The sequence below is a fragment of the Bufo gargarizans genome, chromosome 2, assembly GCF_014858855.1.
Source record: "Bufo gargarizans isolate SCDJY-AF-19 chromosome 2, ASM1485885v1, whole genome shotgun sequence".
Lineage (NCBI taxonomy): Eukaryota > Metazoa > Chordata > Amphibia > Anura > Bufonidae > Bufo > Bufo gargarizans.
Window position 1 is genome coordinate 162,581,113 of NC_058081.1, and position 26,544 is coordinate 162,607,656.

At 48.5% G+C, this 26,544-nt stretch overlaps 1 protein-coding gene across 1 annotated transcript in view; it reads right to left on the reverse strand.

Moving 5' to 3' along the window:
- Nucleotides 1-15,278, reverse strand: part of LYSMD2 (LysM domain containing 2) — a 43,272-nt gene extending 27,994 nt beyond the window's left edge. Inside the window, exon 1 of the mRNA XM_044283273.1 lies at nucleotides 14,862-15,278. Within this exon, the coding sequence (XP_044139208.1) occupies nucleotides 14,862-15,104 (243 nt within the window). The 5' untranslated portion in view covers nucleotides 15,105-15,278. The remainder of the gene's footprint in view (nucleotides 1-14,861) is intronic.
- Nucleotides 15,279-26,544: the final 11,266 nt, after the last annotated feature.

Genomic DNA, 26,544 nt, shown 5'->3' on the forward strand with positions numbered 1-26,544 from the left:
CTATTACACTGGACGATTTAGGGCCAATTATTGGGAGTACGAATGCTCGTTCCCAATAATCAGCTTGTATAAAATGGAGCCTCCGATTAACAAGCAAAAGATCGTTCATCGCCATCATTCATTAGGGAAAAAGATGCCGAGATCTCCCTGTGTAATCAATGATGTACTGCCGACAATCAAGAATGAGGGAGGAACGGCTGCAGCAGCGATCATTCCTTCCACGCTCAGTTTGCCTGGGCCTGTGTTATCTTCCATCAGCGCTCACACTACCTGAAGATCAGGGAGTATAATACCACCGTTACTTGCACAGAACAGCAAGTCTTCCCATATTAATAGGCCTAGCGGCCAGTGTCAAGGCTGCAGGATTTTACAATTATTTTTTTTTAATATGAAACTTGCAGGGAAAATTAAAATAAAATAAAAAATAAACAAATTCAAAAAATATGTTTAATGTAAAACTGTGTTTTAAACAGGTCATTTTCTGATGACACATTTTTTTGTTGGCCCAGATTTACTAATATGTGCTATGTAATAAGCTCCAATAACCTGTAAAGCGCGCCGCAGTTTGGCACATCTAGCATTTCTACACTGTTTTCTAACATACGGTATATCTCCAGATGTCATGTAATGATGCATCTTTCGCCACCCACCACCACAGCCCCCTTTGCCACCCTCTGGATTTCCCTAAAGGGCTTGTGAAGGAAGGTCTTTTGTCGGATGTTCGGTGCATACACAGACACAATGGTGTACTGAGCTCCATCTAGTGAGCATAACAAAATAACATAACGACCTGCAGAACCTGTGATGAAGGGTAAATGCCACGGAGGATCTAATACGGGTGAATGTGCCACCTTTCCTCTTCTTAAAGCCTCATGCACACGACTGTTGTGTGCATCCGTGGCCGTTGTGCCGTTTTCCGTTTTTTTTCGCTGACCCATTGACTTTCAATGGGTCCGTGGAAAAATCGGAAAATGCACCGTTTTGCAGCCGAGACCGTGATCCGTGTTTCCTGTCCGTCAAAAAAATATGACCTGTCCTATTTTTTTGACGGACAACGGTTCACGGACCCATTCAAGTCAATGGGTCCGTGAAAGAACACGGATGCACACAAGATTGGCATCCGTGTCCGTGATCCGTGGCCGTAGGTTACTTTCATACAGACGGATCCGACGATCCGTCTGCATAAAAGCTTTTTCAGAGGCGAGTTTTCACTTCGTGAAAACTCAGATCCGACAGTATATTCTAACACAGAGGCGTTCCCATGGTGATGGGGACGCTTCAGGTTAGAATATACTGAAAAACTGTGTACATGACTGCCCCCTGCTGCCTGGCAGGTGCTACCAGGCAGCAGGGGGCAGACCCCCCCCCCCCCCCCTGTTTTTAACTCATTGGTGGCCAGTGCGGCCGCCCCCCCTCCCTCCCCTGTAGATAACTGGTTGGTAGCCAGTGGGCCCCTCCCCTCCCTCCCCTGTAGTTAACTTGTTGGTAGCCAGCCCCCCCTCCCTCCCCTGTAGTTAACTCGTTGGTGGCCAGTGGGCCCTCTCCCCTCCCTCCCCCTTCTAATTAAATTCACCCCCCTATCATTGGTGGCAGTGGAGAGTACTGATCGGAGTCCCAGTGTAATCGCTGGGGCTCCGATCGGTAACCATGGCAACTGGGACGCTACTGCAGTCCCGGTTGCCATGGTTGCTTAGCAATTTGTAGAAGCTTCATACTTACCTGCGAGCAGCGATGTCTGTGTCCGGCCAGGAGCTCCTCCTACTGGTAAGTGACAGATCATTAGGCAATGCACCGCACAGACCTGTCACTTACCAGTAGGAGGAGCTCCCGGCCGGTCACAGACATCGCAGCTCGCAGGTAAGTATGAAGCTTCTACAAATTGCTAAGCAACCATGGCAACCGGGACTGCAGTAGCGTCCCGGTTGCCATGGTTACCGATCGGAGCCCCAGCGATTACACTGGGACTCAGATCAGTACTCTCCACTGCCACCAATGATAGGGGGTGAATTTAATTAGAAGGGGGAGGGAGGGGAGAGGGCCCACTGGCCACCAACGAGTTAACTACAGGGGAGGGAGGGGGGGCGGCCGCACTGGCCACCAATGAGTTAACTACAGGGGAGGGAGGGGGGGGCGGCCGCACTGGCCACCAATGAGTTAACTACAGGGGAGGGAGGGGGGGGCGGCCGCACTGGCCACCAATGAGTTAACTACAGGGGAGGGAGGGGGGGCGGCCGCACTGGCCACCAATGAGTTAACTACAGGGGAGGGAGGGGGGGGCGGCCGCACTGGCCACCAATGAGTTAACTACAGGGGAGGGAGGGGGGGCGGCCGCACTGGCCACCAATGAGTTAACTACAGGGGAGGGAGGGGGGGCGGCCGCACTGGCCACCAATGAGTTAACTACAGGGGAGGGAGGGGGGGGGGGGCAGCCGCACTGGCCACCAATGAGTTAACTACAGGGGAGGGAGGGGGGGCGGCAGCACTGGCCACCAATGAGTTAACTACAGGGGAGGGAGGGAGGGAGGGAGGAGGGGGGGGGGGCGGCCGACCTGGCCACCAATGAGTTAAAAACGGGGGGGGGTCTGAATCAGGGCCACGTCGCATCTGGACTTTAGTACGTCAGACCAGAGTTCAGAGCGCCTGAATGGCGAATTCAGACCTCGCACATTATTAGAATAGATCTTTAACCCATACTGAGAGATTAGGGAACTTATATATAAGCATTTGTAAACATGTAGAGCATTACGGTGCGATAAAAAATATAATCAGAGACATGCTCTGAACTTTGAGACCCAAGAACACCTGTAAAGACAATAGAACATAAAAAAAGAAAAAAAAGACCAAAACTGACGACAAACAAAAAATGATCTCGTTGTGCAAAATTGTAACGGTCAAAGACCAACATAGGGTAGAATAAAAGGTGGGGTACACCGAGGTGTCTGCTCAGAGGGAGAAACATCACCTCCAAAAAACGTGGACACGGATGACATACCAGTTGTGCATCCGTTTTTTTTTGACGGACCCATTTGACTTGAATGGGTCCGTCCTCCGTTTTCCACTGACAAGAATAGGACAGTTTATATTTTTTTGACGGACTGGAATCACAGATGCAGAGAAAAAAACTGAGGACTATCAGTTTTTTTTCACAGCTCCATAGAAATGAATGGGACCTCCGCTAAACTGTGAAAAATGACGGAACGGACGCGGATGCACACAACGGTCGTGTGCATGAGGACTTGAGCAAATTCCCTTCTTTTCAACAAAGTGGCTGCAGACAGGTCAGGGAATTTTGGGTATAGATCTGAGGACATGGGTTGCTAGATGGCCGCTAGCACATCCGCAATACCCAGTTCCCATAGCTCTGTGTGCTTTTATTGTGTAAAAAAAAAAAAGATTTCATACATATGCAAATTAACCGGAGATGAGTCAGAGCTTGAAAATATGACTCTTCTCTGGTCACACAAGTAAGATATGACTCTTATGTTAATTTGCATATGTATCAAATCGTTTTGTTTTTTTTACACAATAAAAGCACACAGAGCTATGGGGACTGGGTATTGCGGATGTGCTAGTGGCCATCTAGCAACCCATGTCCTCAGCTCTATACCCCAAATCCAGGTGACAGGTTCCCTTTAAATAAAGCTGTAGGAGTAGGGTTCAGCCTCAGGGTTCTCAGGAGTATCTCCTTTACTTCATAGAAGTGGATTTGCGCCACAATGTTGCGTGGCAGCGAGGGATCCAATCCTTTAGGTTTTGGGATGCGAAGTATGTGGTCAATTATTAGATACATTTCGGACACATTAGGCATAGCTTCTTTGAGTAGACCTTTAAGGAGCGGCTCCAACGCCTCAGATTCAACTGACTCTGGAACTCCACGTAGTCTCATGTTGTTTCGCCTGTGACGATCTTCCATATCTTGCTCCTGAGAGCTACCAGGTCATCTTCAAGTGCCTCACATGAGCATCAATCAATGCGTTGTGGGGATGTGGCGAACTCCGCCATCTTCTCTTCCACATGCGAGGTGCGTTCGCCCAGACTCTGGAGTTCGAGCCTAAATTCCTTCAGGAGACCCATCATGTCATCCTTGAGGGAGGAGTGTAGCGATTCCAACATGGAGCACATGGCGCCTTCTGTTAGCGGGAGGGAGGGTGACCCCCGATGGTAAAGGATCCACTACGTCCAGGGAAGTCTCCGGCAATAAAGCAGCCGAATGAGCCGAGGGCGGGGAACCGGAGTAACCCGGACTGGCAGTCGCTGGTCAGACAAAGAACTCCGCGAGTTTCTTCGGTGCTTGCCTTTTCCTTAGTTTCCCCATCTTAGGAGAAACTTCTAGTCATTCAGGGGTCTCTAAAGTTTCACTTGGATGTCTGGTGCGGAGCTAGCAAGTTATGAGGCCGGCACCATCAGCGTGCAGGCCACACCCCTACTTACTTTTTACTCAACTCACCTGTCTCTACTTTACAGGTGAAACTCGAAAAATTTGAATATTGTGCAAGTCAATTTATTGCAGTAATGCAACTTAAAATTAGAATTTTGTGAAAAGGTTCAGTATTCTAGGCCCAAAGTGTCACACTGTAGTCAGCTAATTAATCCATACCCCCTGAGCAAAGGGGACCTGAGACTGTGACTTTGGGGTTTCATAAGCTATAAGCCATAATCATCCAAATTATAACAAATAAAGGCCTGAAATATCTCGCTTTACATGTAATGAGTCTCATGTTAGTTTCAACTTTTAAGTTGCATTACTGAAATAAATGAACTTTGCACGATATTCAAATTTTTGGAGTTTCACCTGTATAATGCCGTCATTATGGGCAGCATAAAGTTGATGACAGGTTACCTTTAAGTGCAGTGTGTCTATGCAGGATGAGGATGAAGGCAAGACCCTGTCAGACAAGCGCAGCACCAGTCCTGAACTTCCAGCACTGCCGGGGTCATATAGCATTATATTGATTTATGATTCTATTTAACGCTTAGAGGTCTGGAATGTATTGGTTAACACTGACAGCATTATGTCAGTGTTATCCAATACATTCCAGAACTGTAAGGCTCCTTGCACACAAGCGTGTCTGGATTAGGTCCGGATGCGTCCCGATGCATTGCGGCAAACTCGCGCGTGTAGGAACGCAATTTCAGTCAGTTTTGACTGCGATTGCGTTCCGACTGTGGTACCCAGACCCGAACTTCTTCACAGAAGTTCAGGTTTGGGTTTAAGGTTGTGTAGATTGTATTATTTTCCCTTATAACATGGTTATAAGGGAAAATAATAGCATTCTGAATACAGAATGCGTAGTACAATAGCGCTGGAGGGCTAAAAAAATAAAATAATTAACTCTCCTTAATCCACTTGTTCGCGCAGCCGGCATCTCTTCTGTCTTGTGTGAGCAATAGGACCTTTGATGACGTCACTGTGTTCATCACATGGTCCATCACCATGATGATGAGCGTAGTGACGTCATCAAAGGTCCTATTGCTCACACAAGACAGAAGAGATGCCGGCTCCAGTCCTATTTTACTATGCGTTCTGCATTCAGAATGCTATTAATTTCCCTTACAACCATGTTATAAGGGGAAATAATAATGATCGTGTCCCCATCCCGATCATCACCTAGCAACCGTGCGTGAAAATCGCACCGCATCCGCACTTGCTTGTGGATGCTTGCGATTTTCACGCAACCCCATTAGTTTCTATGGGGCCTGCGTTGCTTGAAAAGCGCACAAAGAGGAGCATGCTGCGATTTTCACGCAACGCACAAGTGATGCGTGAAAATCACTGCTCGTGTGAACAGCCCCATGGAAATGAATGGGTCAGGATTCAGCGCGGGTGCAATGCGTTCAACTCACGCATCGCATCCGCGCGGAATACTCGCCCGTGTGAAAGGGGCCTAAGGCCTCTTTCACACAGATGCATTCAGTGAAATTCGCTCCATTTTGCAAGCAAGTTCAGTCAGTTTTGTCTGCGATGGAGTTCAGTTGTTCAGTTTTTTGCAAACAGGTGCAATGCGTTTTGATGTGTTTTTCACGCACATGATAAAAAACTGAAGGTTTACAAACAACATCTCAGTTTAAAATGCACTGCATCTGGACTTGCTTGCGGATGAAATGCGTTTTTCATTGAAGCCCCAACGGATGCATGATAAAAAAAAAAATTTAAAAAATAAAAATGTACACAGACACAGTAAGGCCTCATGCACACGACCGTTGTGTGCATCCGTGGCCGTTGTGCCGTTTTCCGTTTTTTTTCACGGACCCATTGACTTTCAATGGGTCCGTGGAAAAATCGGAAAATGCACCGTTTGGCAGCCGCATCCGTGAGCCGTGTTTCCTGGCCGTGAAAAAAATATGACCTGTCCTATTTTTTTCACGGCCAACGGTTCACGGACCCATTCAAGTCAATGGGTCCGTGAAAGAACACGGATGCACACAAGATTGGCATCCGTGTCCGTGATCCGTGGCCGTAGGTTAGTTTCATACAGACGGATCCGAAGATCCGTCTGCATAAAAGCTTTTTCAGAGCTGAGTTTTCACTTCGTGAAAACTCAGATCCGACAGTATATTCTAACACAGAGGCGTTCCCATGGTGATGGGACGCTTCTAGTTAGAATACACTACAAACTGTGTACAAGACTGCCCCCTGCTGCTTGGCAGCACCCGATCTCTTACAGGGGGATATGATAGTACAATTAACCCCATCATATCCCCCTGTAAGAGATCAGGGCTGCCAGGCAGCAGGGGGCAGACCCCCCCCCTCCCAGTTTGAATATCATTGTGCGGCCCCCCCCTCCCCTGTTGTTAACTGTTGGTGGCACAGTGTGCGCACCCCCCTCCCTCCCTCCCTCTATTGTTTTAATACATTGGGGCCAGTGTGCGCGCGCCCCCCAACCCCCCCTCCCTCCCTCTATTGTTTTAATACATTGGGGCCAGTGTGCGCGCGCCCCCCCAACCCCCCCTCCCTCCCTCTATTGTTTTAATACATTGGGGCCAGTGTGCGCACCCCCCCCAACCCCCCCCCCCCCTCCCTCTATTGTAATCATCATCGGTGGCAGCGGAGTAGAAGATTTTCATACTTACCTGGCTGCTGGGATGTCTGCGTCCGGCCGGGAGCTCCTCCTACTGGTAAGTGACAGGTCTGTGCGGCGCATTGCTGTCACTTACCAGTAGGAGGAGCTCCCGGCCGGACGCAGACATCGCAGCAGCCAGCAGCCAGGTAATAGTATGAAAATCTTCTACTCCGCTGCCACCGATGATGATTACAATGGGGGAGGGAGGGGGGTGGGGGGGTGCGCACACTGGCCCCAATGTATTAAAACAATAGAGGGAGGGAGGGGGGGTTGGGGGGGCGCGCGCACACTGGCCCCAATGTATTAAAACAATAGAGGGAGGGAGGGGGGTTGGGGGGGCGCGCGCACACTGGCCCCAATGTATTAAAACAAGAGAGGGAGGGAGGGGGGGCGCGCGCACACTGGCCCCAATGTATTAAAACAATAGAGGGAGGGAGGGAGGGGGGTGCGCACACTGGCCACCAACGAGTTAACAACAGGGGAGGGGGGGCCCACTGGCCACCAATGAGTTAAAAACAGGGGGGGGGGGTCTGCCCCCTGCTGCCTGGCAGCACCTGCCAGGCAGCAGGGGGCAGTCATGTACACAGTTTTTTTGTATATTCTAACCTGAAGCGTCTCCATCACCATGGGAACGCCTGTGTTAGAATATACTGTCGGAAATGAGTTTCACGATGTAGCTCATATCCGACAGTATATTCTAACATAGAGGCGTTCCCATGGTGATGGGGACGCTACAAGTTAAAATATACCATCGGATTGGAGAAAACTCCAATCCGATGGTATAACAGAACTCCAGACTTTACATTGAAAGTCAATGGGGACGGATCCGTTTGAAATGGCACCATATTGTGTCAACATCAAACGGATCCGTCCCCATTGACTTGCATTGTAATTCAGGACGGATCCGTTTGGCTCCGCAGGGCCAGGCGGACACCAAAATGACTTTTTTTTCATGTCCGTGGATCCTCCAAAAATCAAGGAAGACCCACGGACGGAAAAACGGTCACGGATCACGGACCAACGGAACCCCGTTTTGCGGACCGTGAAAAAAAACGTCCGTGTGCATGAGGCCTAAAATGAATGGGTCAGGATTTTGTGCGGGTGCTAAGCGTTCACGTCACGCATTGCACCTGTGCGGAAAACTCGCTTGTGTGAAAAAGACCTAAGGGTTACATAGCATCATAAAACAATACAATGCTTTGCGACCCCGGCAGTGCTGGACGTTCGGGACGGGTGGTGCGCTGCGAGTCCGGAGTGTGAAACTCGCTCGTCTGAAAGGGGCTTTATCTTCATCCTCAACAATTTAAATTTCAGCTGTATGGTGTTAGAGAGTGGCCTATTATATGTAGGAGGGGCTTATAATAATGGGCAGGACCTAAAATTTTGTGCCCCGCCTTTATTTTCCTCATACTCCCCTCGAAGCAAAATTTCTGGGTGCTCCCCTGGCGGACAGTACACAGTGTGCTGTCCGCACCTTTTGCAACCCCATTAAAATGAATAGGTCCACCACAGTCGTCTGCATAAGGCCTAAGGCCGAATGCACATGGCCGTTAGCGGTCCGTGGAACCGCGGCCTGGATCCCTCCTGAGAGCAGGAGCGCACGGCGTCACTGGTTGCTATGACGCTGTGCGCTCCCTGCTGCCGCCACAGTACAGTAATACACTGGTATAGATCATACCAGTGTATTACTGCATTGTGGCGGCAGCAGGGAGCGCACGGCGTCATAGCAACCAGTGACGCCGTGCGCTCCTGCTCTCAGGAGGAATCCAGGCCGTGGCTCCACGGACCGCTCACGGCCATGTGCATTCGGCCTAAGTCTGTGAAATGACGACAAATCGCTCCCGCATCCCATAGTGTCTGCACACATGCTGTGTATAACAGTATAACACATCCAGTACTCAGTGGTGTATCTTGGTTTTGTGCTGCCCTAGGCGAGACTAAACTCGGGCACCCCCTAATATAAATTTGACCCACCCCTTCCTTGTTAAAAAACAATGTGCAGCTAGAGTTAGTACAGTATTAATCCCTCCCTAATTCTCCCTCCTCTAACCACCCAACGGGTCCAAACCCCCTTACCCCATAAAACAACTAAGTAATTGATTTTTTGTGAATTACTGTAATTTAAGTACTTACAGTTTTTGAAGACAGCAGGCTCAGGGATCAGTGCATTGGTGGCCGGGGCCTGGCCTCAGTGTTCACGGTGACCGTGTGCAGGATCCGCTCTGCACTTGGAGGAGATAAAGCTCACCCTAGCGTTGCCGACCCGTGACTCCACCTCCGTGTGACGTCACGACGGCAGCGTGAGAATGCAAAAGGCAGGGGAGGTTGGGAGAAAGTCAGGAGGGGGAGGAAGTAAGTTTTTCAACTCCTTCACTATGTGGCGCCGGCAATGCCGCTTGCATAATGAAGGATCGGACAAGGGGCAAAAAATATATTTAGCATATTGTGTAACTATCACTAAGCAAACAAGGCATTTTGCCGCCCCCTTTTCAAGTGCCGCCCTAGGCAAATGCCTTGTTTGCCTTGTGATAGATACACCCCTGCCAGTACTGCTACATAAGGGTCACTATAAGGAGGCGCAAGTCACCAGGCCTCTCACCCTCAAGGAACACCTGGCATCCTGTAAATATTTAAGACAGGAAGACATGACTGCTTACATAGTTTTGGCTTTTATTTTCGACTTTGTCATGTAAATACTGAAGCACAGCAGTTCCCACATGTGCTGCCATCTAGTGCCCACAGGCCACACTGCAGCCTGGTATGTTATCACCTCAGGGTCACCGGCAAAGGATTGATGGCAGGAGGCCAGGCCTATTGTTCCCGCTGTCTCTATTCTGAGAAGGTACAGTGCACAGCAGAGGGGAGAGGGACATCTGGGGAGGGCGGTGACGTCACTGCCTCTCACATTCCAGTCTGTAAACCATCCCTCTCGAGCCCTGAGCAGAGGGTGAAGAAGTTCTCCTAAAAATCTGCGCCATCAGAATCCCTGTCCATACACCCCAACAGAAGATACGACATTGTAGCACTAGTGACACCCCTGTAACCACTCTGGGCAGACACACAAGCCCACACTTACACTACGGGCTTCTTCTACCAGTCCGAGAAAATAAAACAAAAAAAACTATGGGCCAGATTTATCATGACTCTGACAGCTCGCTCCACTTTCACATATGGCTAAAGTCAGTTTTAGCCAAGTCAGATTTATGATCGGCCCTTTCAGGCTGGGTTCAGACCTGAGCGTTTTACAGCACGTTCCTACGCGCTGTAAAGCGCTCAACAGGCAAGAACCAATGATTCCCTATGGGAATGGTTCTCACCTGAGCGTTTTACAGCGCGTACGATCGCGCTGTAAAACGCCCGACGCCCCAAGAAGTACATGAGCTTCTTTGGGGCGTCTTGTCGCACGTTCCCGTACATAGACTTTAGCGGGAACGCGCGACAATGGGCGTTCGCTTGTCTCTGTATGCGCGATTGCAAACGCCCGTACGATCGCGCATACAGAGCGTACGTTCAAGTACGCTCAGGTCTGAACCCAGCGTCAGACTGTAATAAATGTAGTTTGACGGTAGCAGTTTATCCGTCAGTAAGCAGCTTTACGAAAAAGTCGCACGTCTTTACGAAAAAGTCGCATGTTCTATTAAAAAGTCTCATAAGATAAGCATGGTCCTCACTGCAGTGAAATTGCACGTTTTTTTGCAACTTTTTAAATAGTCGCAAAATCTGTCTAGAGATTCATTTACATAAGAAAACACGCCCACTTTCAGAAAACTGGCGAGCATAGTGCAGAGCAGAAAAAAGTCGCAAATTTTTGCGACTTTTTCACTCCATTAGGCCTCATGCACACGACCGTTGTTTTGGTCCGCATCCGAGCCGCAGTTTTTGCGGCTTGGATGCGGACCCATTCACTTCAATGGTGCCGCAAAAGATGCGGACAGCACTCAGTGTGCCGTCGCATCCGTTGCTCCGTTCCGTGGTCTGCAAAAAAAAATATAACCTGTCCTATTCTTGTCCTTAAAATGGACAAGAATAGGCAGTTATATCAAAGGCTGTCCGTGCCGTTCCGCAAATTGCGGAACACACACTGACACCATCCGTGTTTTGCGGACCGCAAAAGTTCCAAAACACACAACGGTCGTGTGCATGTAGCCTTATTCTGACTTGAGCTAATGATAAATCTGTCCCTATGACTTTACCAAATCTGTCCATGCCTACTCACTGAAGACCACGTCCACATTTTTAACTGTAGCAAGTGCCAAGAAAAGTCACATCTTTACACATTTGGCGCACATCATAATTTGTGTGTTTTAAGGGGTTGTCTCATCATGGAAAATGTGGGCATATCGCTAGGATATGCCCCCAGTGTCTTATAGGTGCAGGTCCCACCTATATCGAGAACAGAGCCCGGCAAGGTGATGGCTGGAGGACTCCGGTCACCACCAAGCCGCCTCCCCAGAGAAGTGAACGGGAGCGTACCGCGCATGTACTCATTTCTAGAAGGCCGATGGAAATAGCCGAGCCAGCGCTCGTCAATTTTCGCCGGCCCCATAGAAAATGAATGGAGGGCTGCTGCGCATGTGTAGTGCGCCCTCCTTTACTTTCGGGGCTCTGTTCTCGATAAAGGTGCAGGTCCCAGCACCTATATATTAGTAATTAAAGGGGATTTCCGGGAGCTTTATACTGATGCCTCGCCCTTAGGATAGAGCCTATGGGTGGCACACTGCTTGATAAGCTGTGATGACGCTCTGACGCTCACTGAAGTGAGAGATTGGCGGGGGGCCCACGTGATGGACCCCCATCTACCAGATACTGAGGCCTATCCTAAGGCCTCTTTCACACTACAGTATGTTGAATTCAGTGTTTTGCGTTCTGTTTTTCACGGATCCGTTGTTCCGTTTTTTGCTTCCGTTGTGGTTCCGTTTCCGTTCCGTTGTTCCGTATGGCATATACAGTATACAGTAATTACATAGAAAAAATTGGGCTGGGCATAACATTTTCAATTGATGGTTCCGCAAAAAACGGAACGGATACGGAAGACATACGGATGCATTTCCGTATGTGTTCCGTTTTTTTTGCGGACCCATTGACCTTAATGGAGCCACGGACCGTGATTTGCGGCCAAATATAGGACATGTTCTATCTTTTCAACGGAACGGAAAAACGGAAATACGGAAACGGAATGCATACGGAACACATTCCGTTTTTTTGCGGAACCATTGAAATGAATGGTTCCGTATACGGAACGCAAAAAACGGACCGCAAAACGGAAAAAAAAAACGGTAGTGTGAAAGAGGCCTAAGGATGGGTCATCAATACCAGAATCTCAGAAATCCCCTGTAACAGAACCTGGTAGAACAGAGCTAGAATATGCCATCAATGTGTAGATCAGTGGGGCATCAACTCCCGGGTGTCACCAGAACCAAACTAATAGCACCCTAGGAACTTACATGCCCTATTGGCTCTGGCAGTCTTCCTGGAGGTGTCCCGCCATACCCAGAGGGCAGCCATGCGGTTCTGAAAAAACCCAGATCTGACCTGAGATGCTGAAAGGGCACTGTCCTTGTGTCGCTGCGACTTTCTAATGGTCACCAGGAATAAACTGGCGCCCCCGATGAGAAACTGTACCTCACTAGGCACCATGGACTTCAGTCTGTAGAGTAGTTGTGGGCACAGACTGGTAAACATTGTTATCACTGCTATTTCCAAAGTCCCTTCATTTGTTTATTTTAAAGGGGCCACAGACGCCCACTGGGCTCCCCCATCAGTGTTCTCTATAGGGGGAGGGGAAGAAGCAGCTCTGGGATCCTCTGGTGGAAGCTTATCTTATCCGAAATCCATCCTCCAGACTCGGCCAGGTGGTCTCGCTGACTTTACTCCTATGTAGAGGCCCCTTAAGAAACTCCAAAAGGTGGACATAACCGTTATAGGGCCTCTCCATAGGATAGGAAATAAGCGCATCATATTGGGACCCCTAATAATAAAAATGGAGGTCATCGAGTCCCCAGTGAGAATGGAGCAGTGGAGTACATACAGGTGAAACTCGAAAAATTAGTCCATTTATTTCAGTAATGCAAATGAAAAGGAATTGCATTAATGCAGCTTAAAATTAGAATTTTGTGAAAAGGTTCAGTATTCTAGGCTCAAAGTGTCACACTGTAGTCAGCTAATAATCTATACCCCCTGAGCAAAGGGGACCTGAGATTGTGACTTTGGGGTTTCATAAGTTATAAGCCATAATCATCCAAATTATACCAAATAAAGGCCTGAAATATCTCGCTTTACATGTAATGAGTCTCATGTTAGTTTCACCTTTTACGTTGCATTACTGAAATAAATGTACTTTGCGCGATATTCTAATTTTTCGAGTTTCACCTGTATGTGCACACATTATGGGGGGGGGGGGGCGTTATAAAGGGGTTTTATAAGAATCTGACACTGATGATCCATCCTCAGGATAGATAATATCAAATTGGCAGGGGCACGACACCCGGGACCCCCGCCAATCAGCTCACCCAGCACAGCGCTGCACATTGTGTAGTGGCCGTTCTTGGTATTACACTTCAATGAGACTGACTACACGTAGGAGTGAAGAACGTGACATCACATCACCTAGGAAGAGGCTGTGGTTCTCCATCTTCAAAAAGCTGATCGGTGAGAGGACCTGTGAGTCAGACCCCCGCCGATCCGATACCAATAATCTATCCTGAGGATCAGCCATCAATATCAAAATCTCCAACTCTAACACCGGCCTCTCCTCTCCTGTAAGAGCAGTGAGGGGGGCAGGAAAAGGGGCTTGAAATTAAATGTGTGACTTTTCTACGAAGACCGATACCCCTCCCCCCCTTCATCTTACTGATAGCGCTCAGCGAGGGACCACCATATTCTGGCAGATTTGGAAAGAAGAACCGCGCAACCATCAACATGGAGGACAAAGAGGGAAATCCAATGGACCCCATTATAAGGCTGTGTTCAGATTACTGGCCTCCGCCGAGCTCCTCTGCCCTCAGTGAGGCTGGTAATAGCGGCCGACGATGGACGCCGCAGTACGACATTCCATAGAAGCTTCTGTCTGAAGTTGTTCTAAGCTTTTACGTCGGAGGCCAATAATGCGATGTGAACAGTCTTAGGCCTCATGCACACGACAGTTGTTTTGGTCCGTATCCGAGATGCCAATTGCGGACCCATTCACTTCAATGTGTCCGCATCCGTTGCTCCGTTACGTGGTCCGCCAAAAAAATATAACATGTCCTATTCTTGTCCGTATAATAGGCAGTTATATTACAGGCTGTCCGTGCTGTTCCGCAAATTTGCAGAATGCATACGGACACCATCCGTGTTTTGTGGATCCGCGGACCGCAAAACACACAACGGTCGTGTGCATGAGGCCTTACACATTGAGGTCCAGGGGGCAGCACTGCATTGTACCAAGCCAAGCGTGAACAGAGCCTTATGGGGGGGGGCAGACCCACTCCAAACCGGCCTGGCACACCCAGGGGCACAGTGACATTTCAGCTATGTGCCAACCAAATAGACAGGCATGCTAACTGTGCCCCTACCACATTTACAACTCTAGACCAAAACGCAAGGGGGGGGGGGGGGCAGACCCACTCCAAACCGGCCTGGCACACCCAGGGGCACAGTGACATTTCAGCTATGTGCCAACCAAATAGACAGGCATGCTAACTGTGCCCCTACCACATTTACAACTCTAGAACAAAACGCAAGGTGTGAACCGGGCCTGGAGGTCCATGTCCCCCCACTGCAGACATGGCAGACCCTCCGCTAGGCCCGGCCGCCACTTACCGTCACCCCGTACTTGAGCGCGATGCCCTGCAGGGTGTCGCTGGGGCAGACCTCATGCTCGATGAGCCGCTCAGCCCAGGGCGCCGTCACGCTGGCCGTGCTGCCGTACGAGCGGGTCTTGGTCCGGGCCAAGCTCAGGGACAGCTCGGCTTCAGATTCGCACTCCGAGCTGGGGAACAAGGTGTAGCCGAGCCGGCTGCCTCCATCCCTGTGCGGCTGTAGCACCGGAGACAGTTCCGCCATCTTCTGCGGAGGAAGAGACGCTCCGGTAACGGTAACAGCACTACATGCACTGGATCCCCACTAGCAGCAGGGGGCGCTGGTGTGATCCCGGGCGCACTGGGAGGAGCGGCTGTATGGTGCTGTAATATGAGCGGCGCCCCCGGTAATACCGTCTGCAGCTCGGGACTGCGCCGGGGCCCGCCCTCTGGAGGCATTGCTGCCTCCGTGAAGGACTGGCCCACCGGAAAAATTCACTCTGGTGGCTACGAGCAAATACTGTGCCCCCCACAGCAGGGGCAGCAAGACCCTCAAGTATAATATTGAAGCAGGTTTCTGGGGGAGCATACAGGCCGGCCGTCCTCTGTACCTACAAATCATGGCAGCCACCTATAGTAATGAACAGGTAGTTTGCTGAGTTAGGGCTCATGCACACAAACATTTTTTTTCCATGTCCGTTCCGTTTTTGTTTTTGTTTTTTTGTGGCCCACGGGGCGTCTTTAAGGGTCCTTCATACTTCCACAAAATGGGTCCGCATGCTTTCCGCAATTTTGCGGAACAGGTGCGGACCCATTCATTTTCAATGGGGCCAGAATGTGCTGTCCGCATCATTTGCAGATCCGAACTTCTGTTCCGCCAAAAAATAGAACATGTCCTATTCTTGTCCGCGATTGCAGACGAGAAAAGGCATTTTCTATGAGAGTGTCGGCGATGTGCGGTCCGCAAAATGTGGAACGCACATTGCCGGTGTCCGTGTTTTGCGGATCTGCAAAACACATATGGACGTGTGAATGGACCCTAATATTGATTGGACCCTGGGCAAGAATTTACTTGGGCCCCCGGATCCCGCCTTCCCACACCCTAGCATGCAATCACGTCCTCCACACATACACAAAAAAAATATCCACACACCTGGTAGAGTAGTAAACTTTAATAATGAGTGGCACTAGAGGTGTTCCTTGGCAGTTATGTAAATACTGGCTTTTTGTCTGAAAAGGCACTGTTTACATTAAAAATCTTGCAGAGACATGCTATAGACGCCAGAACTACTGCGTTTAGCTGTTGTTGTGACTATAGTGTCCCTTAATATAGAGTAAAAAAAGAATGAGCACAAATGTATCAAATAAAATGGCTGTATCATTATCCTAAAAATTAAAAAAGCACAACTTCTGACACAAATATATAGTATTTTGCAGATTACTTTTTTTTTATATTTTTTTTTACAATGTGCAGATAGTACTGTACTACTAACCCCTCCATCCACCCCTACATACAGGGTAATACAGAGCTACATGCCTCTTACATCCAGTGATGTCTCCTTTGATGTAGATGTTCTCTTTCCTCATCTTCTCTTTTCAGACCTTCAGACCAGACCAACATTTTTCAGCCATTTCTCGTCTCCCTAATACTATATTGCAGAAACAGATAAACCCCCTGATAATACTAGTACAATGCAGATAGTGCCCTTCAATAATTATTGGCACACAGTGCCCTAAAATAACTGCGCCCAGCAAATAGTGCCCCTGACACTAATAGTGTAAACATAACGTCCCCCCAAAATAACTGTGGTAAGCTGATACAGTGCCAAGGTGCCCCCACATTAATAGTGCTCCCATAGTGCCCATACTAGTAGGCATGTTCCCCCCTATAGACCTCCAGTAGTAATAAAGCCCATCATTATGCCCCCCAGTAGTAATAATTCTCCTTATAATGTGCCAGTGCAACAAATACCCCCTTTTAATGCCCCCAGTTGAGCTAATGTCCCCATAGTGCCCCCATAATGTGCCAGTATAAAATACCCCTCTATAGTGCCCCCAGTAAATGCCCCATAGTGCTCATCTCCCCCTTGTTCTTAGTGCCCCCCATAATGTACCAGTATAAAATGCCCCATATATAGTACCCCAGTAGATGCCCTCAGTGTACCCCATAATTTGCAAGTATAAAATACCCCTTCTTAGTGCCCCCATAGATGAGCCCATAGTACTCCTCTCTCCCCTTTCCCATAGTACCCACCATAATGTGCCCCAGTATAAAATAGCCCTTCTTTGTGGTCTCAGTAGAAGCCCCTATAGTGTTCCTCTCCCCATTTCCCCATATAAAATACCCCTTCTTTGTGGCCTCACTAGATGCCCCCAATAATGTGCCAGTAAGAAGTGCCCCCCAATAATGTGCCAGTAAGATGTCCCCCCATAGATTCCCCCAATCATGTGCCAGTAACAAGTACCCCCATAGATGCCCCCCAATCATGTGCCAGTAACAAGTACCCCCATAGATGCCCCCAATCATGTGCCAGTAACAATTACCCCCATAGATGCCCCCCAATTATGTGCCAGTAACAAGTGACCACGTAGATGCCCCCAATAATGTGCCAGTAACAGTGCCCCATAGATGCCCCCCAATCATGTGCCAGTAACAAGTACCCCTATAGATGCCCCCCAATAATGTGCCAGTAACAAGTGCCCCCATAGATGCCCCCAATCATGTACCAATAACAAGTGCCCCCATAGATGCCCCCCAATCATGTGCCAATAACAAGTGCCCCCCAATAATGTGCCAGTAAGATGTGCCCCCATAGATGCCCCCCAATCATGTGCCAGTAACAAGTGCCCCATAGATGCCCCCCAATCATGTGCCAAAAACAAGTGCCCCCATAGATGCCCCCCCAATCATGTGCCAGTAACATGTGCCCACATAGATGCCCCCCAATCATGTGCCAGTAACAAGTGCCCCATAGATGCCCCCCAATCATGTGCCAGTAAGTACTACCATATAAAAAATAAACACTTATACTTACCTCTATCAGGCTGGCAGCGATGCAGGCCTCTTTCGGCCTGTGTCCCGCACTGTACGGATCAGACGGTGCGACGCATCGCGCCACCTGCATTGGCCTCTGATAGGCTGCAGGCACTAGGCCTACAGCCTATCAGAAGAACGGGGAAGGGAGACGCCTCTCCCTCCCCTGCCCCTCCGCAGCACATCTACTGTATCTGTATCGCTGTCCTGAGGACCACAATGGAAGCGCACATCTCCCTGTGCCCTGCCGCCGCCCCCCACTTGTCACAAGGGCCGCAACGGGGCTCAAGAGGCAACTGACCCTTTTGCCCCGCGTTAAAGACGGCCCTTGTGGCCCATATGCTGAACCATTTTCTAAAAAAAAACTGAAATTACTCCATGTGCACTTTGTTTCCGTATGGCCATTCCGCAAAGAAATAGAACATGTCCTATTATTGTCCTCATTACGGGCAAGGATAGGATTGTTCTATTAGGGGCCAGCTAAATACGGAATGCACATGGACGTCATCCGTATATATTTGCAGATCCGCAATTTACTGACCTCAAAACATCCAAGTGTCATGTGCATGAGCCCTAAGGGTCCATTCACACATCCGTGTGTGTTTTACAGATCCGCAAAACATGGACACCGGCAATGTGCGTTCCGCACTTGGTGCAATAAAATTACACTTTTCATTAACCTTCCTTTTTTGTCCCCTGTCAGACAAAAACACAACTGAAGCAAAATCGGACACGGACCACTGTCAGTGATTTGGCTTCAGTGGTCCGTGTCCGATTTTGCTTCAGTTGTGTTTCCTTGCGTCTTCCTTTTTTTTTGTCTGACAGGGGAAAAAAAAGGAAGGTTAATAAAAAGTGTAATTTTATTGCACCATGGTCTTGTAGAAAAAGACGGACGCGGACATGGATGACATACCAGTTGTGCATCCGTTTTTTTTTTACGGACCCATTGACTTGAATGGGTCCGTCCTCCGTTTTCCACTGACAAGAATAGGACAGGTTATATTTTATTGACAGACTGGAATCACGGACGCGGAGAAAAAACGGAAGACTATCAGTTTTTTTTCACAGCTCCGTAGAAATGAATGGGACCTCCGCTAAAATTTCACTGGTATAACTAATATATGGTATACGTTCCACCAGCGGACCTCCGCTAAACTGTGAAAAATGACGGAACGGACGCGGATGCACACAACAGTCGTGTGCATGAGGCCTTAGGCCGAGTTTACACTTCAGTGGTTTGGTCAGTTATTTCCATCAGTTAGGGCCCATTCACACGAAAAAGTAAGGGCTTTGTGCCCATGTTGCGGACCCACTTGACTTAAATGGTTCTTTAATACGCAAGATACGGCAAAAGATAGGACATGTATTATCTTTTGCGGATCGAAAGCCCACGGGAACACTACAAAGCGCTTCCGTGGGCTTTCCGGTCCGTGCCTCCGCACACCAAAAGATAAGACATGTCCTATCTTTTGCTGTATTCAATGGGTCTGCGATCCACAATATGCGGCGAAAGATTGGACAAGTCCTATCTTTTGTAGTGTGGAGGCACAAGCCCGTGGAAAGACAAGGAAGCCCTCCCGTGTTTTTCCAGGTCCGTGCCGCAAAAGATAGAATATTTCCTGTCTTTCGCCACATCTTGTAGATTGCGGACCCATTGAAGTCAAAGGGGTAGATTTATCAAAACTGGTGTAAAGGAAAACTGTCTTAGTTGCCCATGGCAACCAATCAGATTCCATGTTTCACTTTTCAGAGCTCCTTTGGAAAATGAAAGATGGAATCTGATTGGTTGCTATTCGCAACTAAGCCACTTCTACTTTACTCCATCAATGGATCCGCACCATGTTGCAGAATTCACCCGCGGTTTGCAGTACGCAGAGGTCACGGCAGCACCGAGGTTGTGTGAATGCGCCCTTATACTGACGGTATTCAGTAGATGCAAGGTCGGGCAGAGACACACAGCATTACAAGTTAGTATAATGCCATGCGGTCCTATGAAAGAAGCAGTGTCCATAACGGAAAATCAGGAGTGTGTTTTCCGCAATGGACACGCTCGTCTCAAATTGTCCTTAGGCCTCTTTCACACGAGCGATATAGATTGTGTCGGAATCTGTTCAGGGAAAAACTGATTGTTTTGCATGCAAGCTCAATCAGTTTTTTTCTGCGACTGCGTTCAGTGGTTGCCCGGATTTTATCCGGATTTCAAAAAAACTGAAGAATACCAAACAACGTCTCCTAGTAACCGTTAGTGATAAACGCATTGCATCGGGAAGCCCCGTTCACTTCTGTGGAACCAGAGCTGTGTATAAACCGCACAATATAGAACAGGCTGAGATTTTTCCTGAACGCAGAATGTGTGTGAAATCAACGCTGATGTGCACAGACCGATTAAGGCTACTTTCACACTTGCGTTAGGAGCGGATCCGTCTGGTAGCTGCTAAGCGGAACGGATGCCAAACAGAGCCATACTGATGCATTCTGAGCGGATCCGCATCCACTCAGAATGCATTAGGGCAGTACGGATCCGTTCGGGGCCGCTTGTGAGAGCCTTCAAACGGAACTCACAAGCGGAGCCCCGAAAGCAAGTGTGAAAGTAGCCTAAAAGGAATGGGTCAGGATTCAGTCCGGGTCCGTTCAGTTTTTTTTGCAGACCGTATACGGAACCATTCATTTCAATGGGTCCGCAAAAAAACGGAAGGTACTCCGTGTGCATTCCGTTTCCGTTCCGCAAAAAAATAGAACACGTCCTATTATTGTCCGCATTACGGACAAGGATAGTACTGTTCTATTAGGGGCCAGCTGTTCTGTTCCGCAAAATACGGAATGCACACGGATGTCATCCGTATTTTTTGCGGATCCGTTTTTCTTGCGGACCGCAAAATGCATACGGTCGTGTGCAAGAGGCCTTAGTGTTCATAAGCACGACCATGATCGGCTCCCCTAATCCAAACGGACTGTATCAGGTATTTATCTTACAGTCAGTCTATCTGATCACGAAGCTATGTGAGTACACTGCAACAGCCCTGCGATCAAATACGAACGCCCCTACCTTCAGTGCCAAAAAATGCCTTCAAACAGCCTCCCATGCATTTCAATGGGAAGCAGCACTTGCTTTTTTTTCCACGTGGATGCAGCATGTTATATCTTGTCGTGGAATCCGCACTGAATCTCCCGAATGGGAAGCGGCAAATAACACTGTGCGCTCTGAATGCATCTGCACGTTCTTTGTGCAGATGAAAAACCGCAAGCAGAAATTCTGATTTGCATTGAAGTATACACCCCCCAAAAAAAGTGCACACACTGAAAAAAAGCCACTTAAAATTAGTGTGGATTCCAGATTGTTTTTGAATGCGTATTTTTAAAACCAATCGTGTGTACGTACCCTTATATTTAGGTAGCTAGTTTCTAATAAGGGTCCTTATGAAGGTGCTGCCACACAGTACGGCCTGGGAAGGAGGGGGGGGGGTTCTGTTATGAACAAGTGGACAACCCCTTTAAAGGTTCATGCACACGACCATCTGTGTTTTTGCAAACACAGATTCTGGCATTTTGCGGAATGGAACGTCCTGCCCTCTGTAGAACTGTCCTATCCTTGTCAGTAAATCGGACAAGAATAGGACGTTTTCTATTTTTGGGCGGGGACACAGAACGGGCATACAGATGCGGACAGCATCGTTTGCAGCTACATTGAAATTATTGAAACCACATCCGACCCACAAAAAAATGCGGATAGGATAGCGGCAAAAAACACGGTCGTGTGAATGAGCCCTAAGTGCCATGTGGCAATTATCTGTTTTCATGGACAATTATTTTTAATGCTATATAAAAGATCCAGTCAACCAGCAGTCATGTAGCAAGCTTAGGGTACTGTCACGTCTAGCGTTGTTGGATTCCAGCAGGCAGATCCTTCGCCGGAACTGACTGCCGGATCCGGAAATCCGTATGCAAACGGATATCATTTGTAGACTGATCTGGATGTGGATCCGTCTGACAAATGCATTAAAATTACGGATCTGTCTCTCCATTGTCATCCGGAAAAACAGATCCAGCATGCGCAGACCGGGAAACTGGATCCAATTTTCCAGAACACTGGGTACCGGATCCGGCATTAATACATTTCAATGGGAATTAATGCCGGACCCAGCAAGTGTTCTGGAATTTGGGTCGAAAAAAATACCACAGAATGCTGCAGTATTTTCTCTGGACAAATACCGTAAAGTGACTGAACTGAAGACATCCTGATGCATCCTGAACGGATTGCTCTCCATTCAGAATGCATTAGGATAAAACTGAAGCAGTTTTTTCCCGGTATTGAGCCCCTAGGACGGAACTCAATACCGGAAAAGAATAACGCTAGTGTGAAAGTACCCTTACACATGGAAAGATCGCGTGAACAAACATTTCTAGGAACATTCATTTCCTTGGAGATGCTTATTTCTAAGCCTGCAGTCACATATCCATTCAAGGAAAAACCACAAGTGTGGTATTTCACTTCTCTATGTGATAAGTTTTTTAGGGTACATTCACACAGTGCTGTCACTTTGTGGTTTATTGTTGCAATTAAAGACCATCTGTCAGCAGATTTGTATCTATGGAACTGGCTGACCTGTTACATGTGCACTTGGCAGCTGAAGGCATCTGCTTTGGACCGTGTTCATATGTGTCCGCATTACTGAGAAAAATATGGTTTTATTATATGCAACAGGCAGTGATGACTTTTTCCCCACCAGGCCCGGTTAAATCATAGTGCAGAGGATGCAGCAGTTACAGAGAGAGCAGAGCCTCTAGGTGTAATGGCAACGCCCCCATTGCTCCTAGAGGCTCATTTACATATATTAAAACTTAATTTTACTCAGCAATGCGGACACATATGAACATAGGACCAACACAGATGCCTTCAGCTGCCAAGTGCACATGTAACAGGTCAGCCAGTGTCATAGGTACAAATCTGCTGACAGATGTCCCTTAAAGGGGTTGTCCAGGTTCAGAGCTGAACCTGGACATCCCTCCATTTTCACCCCGGCAGCCCTCCTGACATGAGCATCGGAGCAGTTCATGCTCCGATGCTCTCCTTTGCCCTGCGCTAAATCGCGCAGGGCAAAGGCATTTTTCAGAGTTCCGGTGACGTACCGGGGCTCTCTATGGGGCTGACAGGAACCCCGGTGACGTCACCGGCACTGATGGGCGGGATTTGGCTCTGCCCTAGCCAGTAAAACGGCTAGGGCAGAGCTAAAGCCCGCCCCTCAGAGCCGGTGACGTCACCGAACACACTGCTGGGCGGAAGTTACCGCCCGGCAGTGTGTTATTGTAAACACAAGAGCCCGTGCCCTGCGCGATCTAGCGCAGGGCACGGGAGCGCATCGGAGCATGAGATGCTCCGATGCCAGGCTCAGGAGGGCTGCCGGGGTGAAAATAAGGGTATGTCCGGGTTCAGCTCTGAACCCGGACAACCCCTTTAAATCACAAAATACCATGGCAGTCTGGTGTATTTGTGACAAACAGACCAATACACCATGATTTGACTGCACTGTGTGAGTATATCCTAATACTGACTGTGTGTGTATATACAGTACTCACAAAAAGTTAGGGATTTTTGTCTTGTGGATGACATTTCAGGATGAACCTAAAATGCACTCTAACCTTTCAAAGTTTTAGTACTTTTTGCACAACTTGCTGTTCTCTAACAAGAAGCTTAACTGCAGAATTCCTAACATGTGATTTGATCCATTAATCGCCCAATAAAATTCCTGGTTCAATTAGAACTGGTATTTAAACAGTCCTCCTCATCATGCTGTTCACATTTTTGCATCATGAGACCAAGACAACACCTAACAATTGACCAGCAGTACCTCGGCATTGCGAGGCTTCAAGCAGGGTGTTCTCAGACAGAAGTGGCCACTGAGCTTAGAGTGTCACAGAGAGTCATCAGCAGGTTGCAGGCACATTTAAGGGAGGTGAGTGGCACCCAAGTGTAATGTCAGACCATTCAAAACCATTTACATCAACATGATCTGAATGTTACCTGCAAGGGTACTTGACCACACCACCAGGCACAGGCGTTATTGTCTTGCATGGGCCAGGGAGCATCTACACTGGACGAGGTACCAGTGGGCCTCAGTGCTATTCATTGATGAAAGTCGATTCACGCTGAGCAGAAATGATGGCCACCTACGATATTGGAGACGTCAAGGAGAGCTCTATGCATCAGCCACTGTTTGCCTTTGGTGGTGGTGGTGTTACAGTGTGGGCAGGTGTGTCTAGTCAATACAGAACTGCCCTACACTTTGCGAATGGTACAGTGACAAGCTATTACTACTAACAACATCATTAAAGGGAGTCTTTCACCTAATCTGAGCGTTTTAGACCGCTCAGATCAGGTTATAGACTCTTTAACCCTCATTACGATCATACCTTTCTCTTATGTGTCCCTCGCCCAGATAATGAAAATAACACTTTTTAAACTTATGCAAATGATCTTCTGAAGGTGCCCAGGGGCGGCGTTACTGGGCGATGTGCCCAGAAAAACACACCTACACCCGGCGGACGTCGCGAGCGGCACCAGAGGACGGCGGGCTGGGAACTGGCCCGCACCTGCGCACTGCTCTGCCCATTATGGGCAGAGGAACAGCTTTTCATATTGCGCATGCGCCGGCCAACTAAAGACAGCTGGCTGGCGCATGCTCAATATGAAAGGATGTTACTCTGCCCATAATGGGCAGAGCAGTGCACAGGTGCGGGCCAATTCCCAGCCCGCCGTCCTCTGGTGCCGCTCGTGACGTCTGCCGGCTGGAGGTGTGTTTTTCTGGGCACAACGCCCAGTAATGCCGCCCCTGGGCACCTTCAGAAGGTAATTTGCATAAGTTTAAAAAGTGTTATTTTCATTATCTGGACGAGGGACACAGAAGAGAAAGGGACGATTGTAATGAGGGTCAAAGAGTCTATAACCTGATCTGAGCGCTCTAAAACGCTCAGATTAGGTGAAAGACTCCCTTTAATCCAGTCATTGTGCCTCTGCATGAATAACACAGGCCAAATTTCATCTTCACGGCCTGCACTTTCTCCAGACCTCAGTTGAGTCGTCGTGTAGAGGCTCATAACTCTGTACCCCAGAACCTCAAAGACCTGAGGGCCGCCCTTCAAGAAGAGTGGGATGCCATGCCTCAGCAGACAATATTGTGCACATTATATATGGTTATATTTATTTACTTATAAAGTTGCTTGAAAAAGTATGTGATCCCTTTGGAATTGACTGCCTGGATTTCTACATTGGTAAGGCTACGTTCACATCTCCATTGAACTCCAGCAGACTGTTCTCTGCCGAAGTTCACCAGACTCTGCATTTCCAGATACTGCCGTACCCCATAGATTATAATAGGTGCGTACAACAGTCTTGGTCCAGTGAACTCCGGCGGGCTGTTCTCTGCTGTATACCAACTTGAAGTGTGTGTGACTTTTTGATCACTTTTTATAAAAAAAATTATTGGGTAGTTGAAGTGACCAAAAATTGCAAATTGGCTGTTTTTATTTTTTTTCCCGTTATGCCATTAATATTGTTATATTTTAATAGTATGGGCATTTTCACACACGGCGATGCCCATGATGTTTATTTTTTTATTGTTTAAGTATTTTTATTTTAAGGAAAGGGGGGTGATTTGAACTTAAATTTTTTTTTTTTTTATATTTTCAAAAACTTTTTTTTCCTTTTTTAACCCCTTAAGGACACAGGGCGTACCGGTACGCCCTATTTCCCGAGTCCTTAAGGACCAAGGGCGTACCGGTACGTCCTGACTTAAAATCGGCATTCCGGCGCCGCGGGGGTTAATCGGAACGGGATTTCGGCTGAAATCATTCAGCCGGCATCCCGTAACAACGCAGGGGGGGGTCATTTGACCCCCCCGTATCGGCGATCGCAGAAAACCGCAGGTCAATTCAGACCTGCGGTTTTCTGCATTTCCGGTCCATTCGGGTGTCCGGTGACCCGATGAACCGGAAAAAGACTGCGATCGGTGGCGTAATTATACACCACCAATCGCAGTCCGAGGATTTGAGGAGGCGGTGCTGGCCCTGGTGCTGAACACTGCTGTCCAGGGTGCTGATTGGTGCAGGGGAGAGAGGCGCGAGATTCAAACTTCCTGCGCTCCTCTCTCCCCTCCTCTTCCTGTTCTGCACGAGCACCCGGCAGCATCGTCCAGCACCAGCTCCTGTGTCCCCCTAATCGCCATCCATCACCCTCCTGCACCCATCGCCACCCAGGTAGGTTAGGGTCAGTGAGGGAGAGGCATCGTTAGGCAGGGAAAGAAGGGAAAAGTTAGTTAGGAAAAAAAAAAAAAAAAAAAAAAACTTTTAACTTTTACACAAAACTTTTTTTGATCCATCTATCAGACCCCAGACCCCCCCCTGCCACTTGCCCCCCCCTACCAGCCCCCCACCACCACCAGCCCCCCCACCCCCTCCACCCATCCCCCCACCACTCCCCCCAACCCCCCCCCCCCCACCACCACCACTAGCCCCCTCACCACCACTTTTTTTTCTGCGTTCGCTGACTGGTCGGCACTTTTTAGCGTCCGTCCACTGTTAGCGCATCGCCTGCCCCACCGCTGATCAGCGTTGTACCGCTAATCAGCAACTTTTTTTTTTTCCTAACACTTGCCCTTTTTTCCTTTTTTTAGTACGC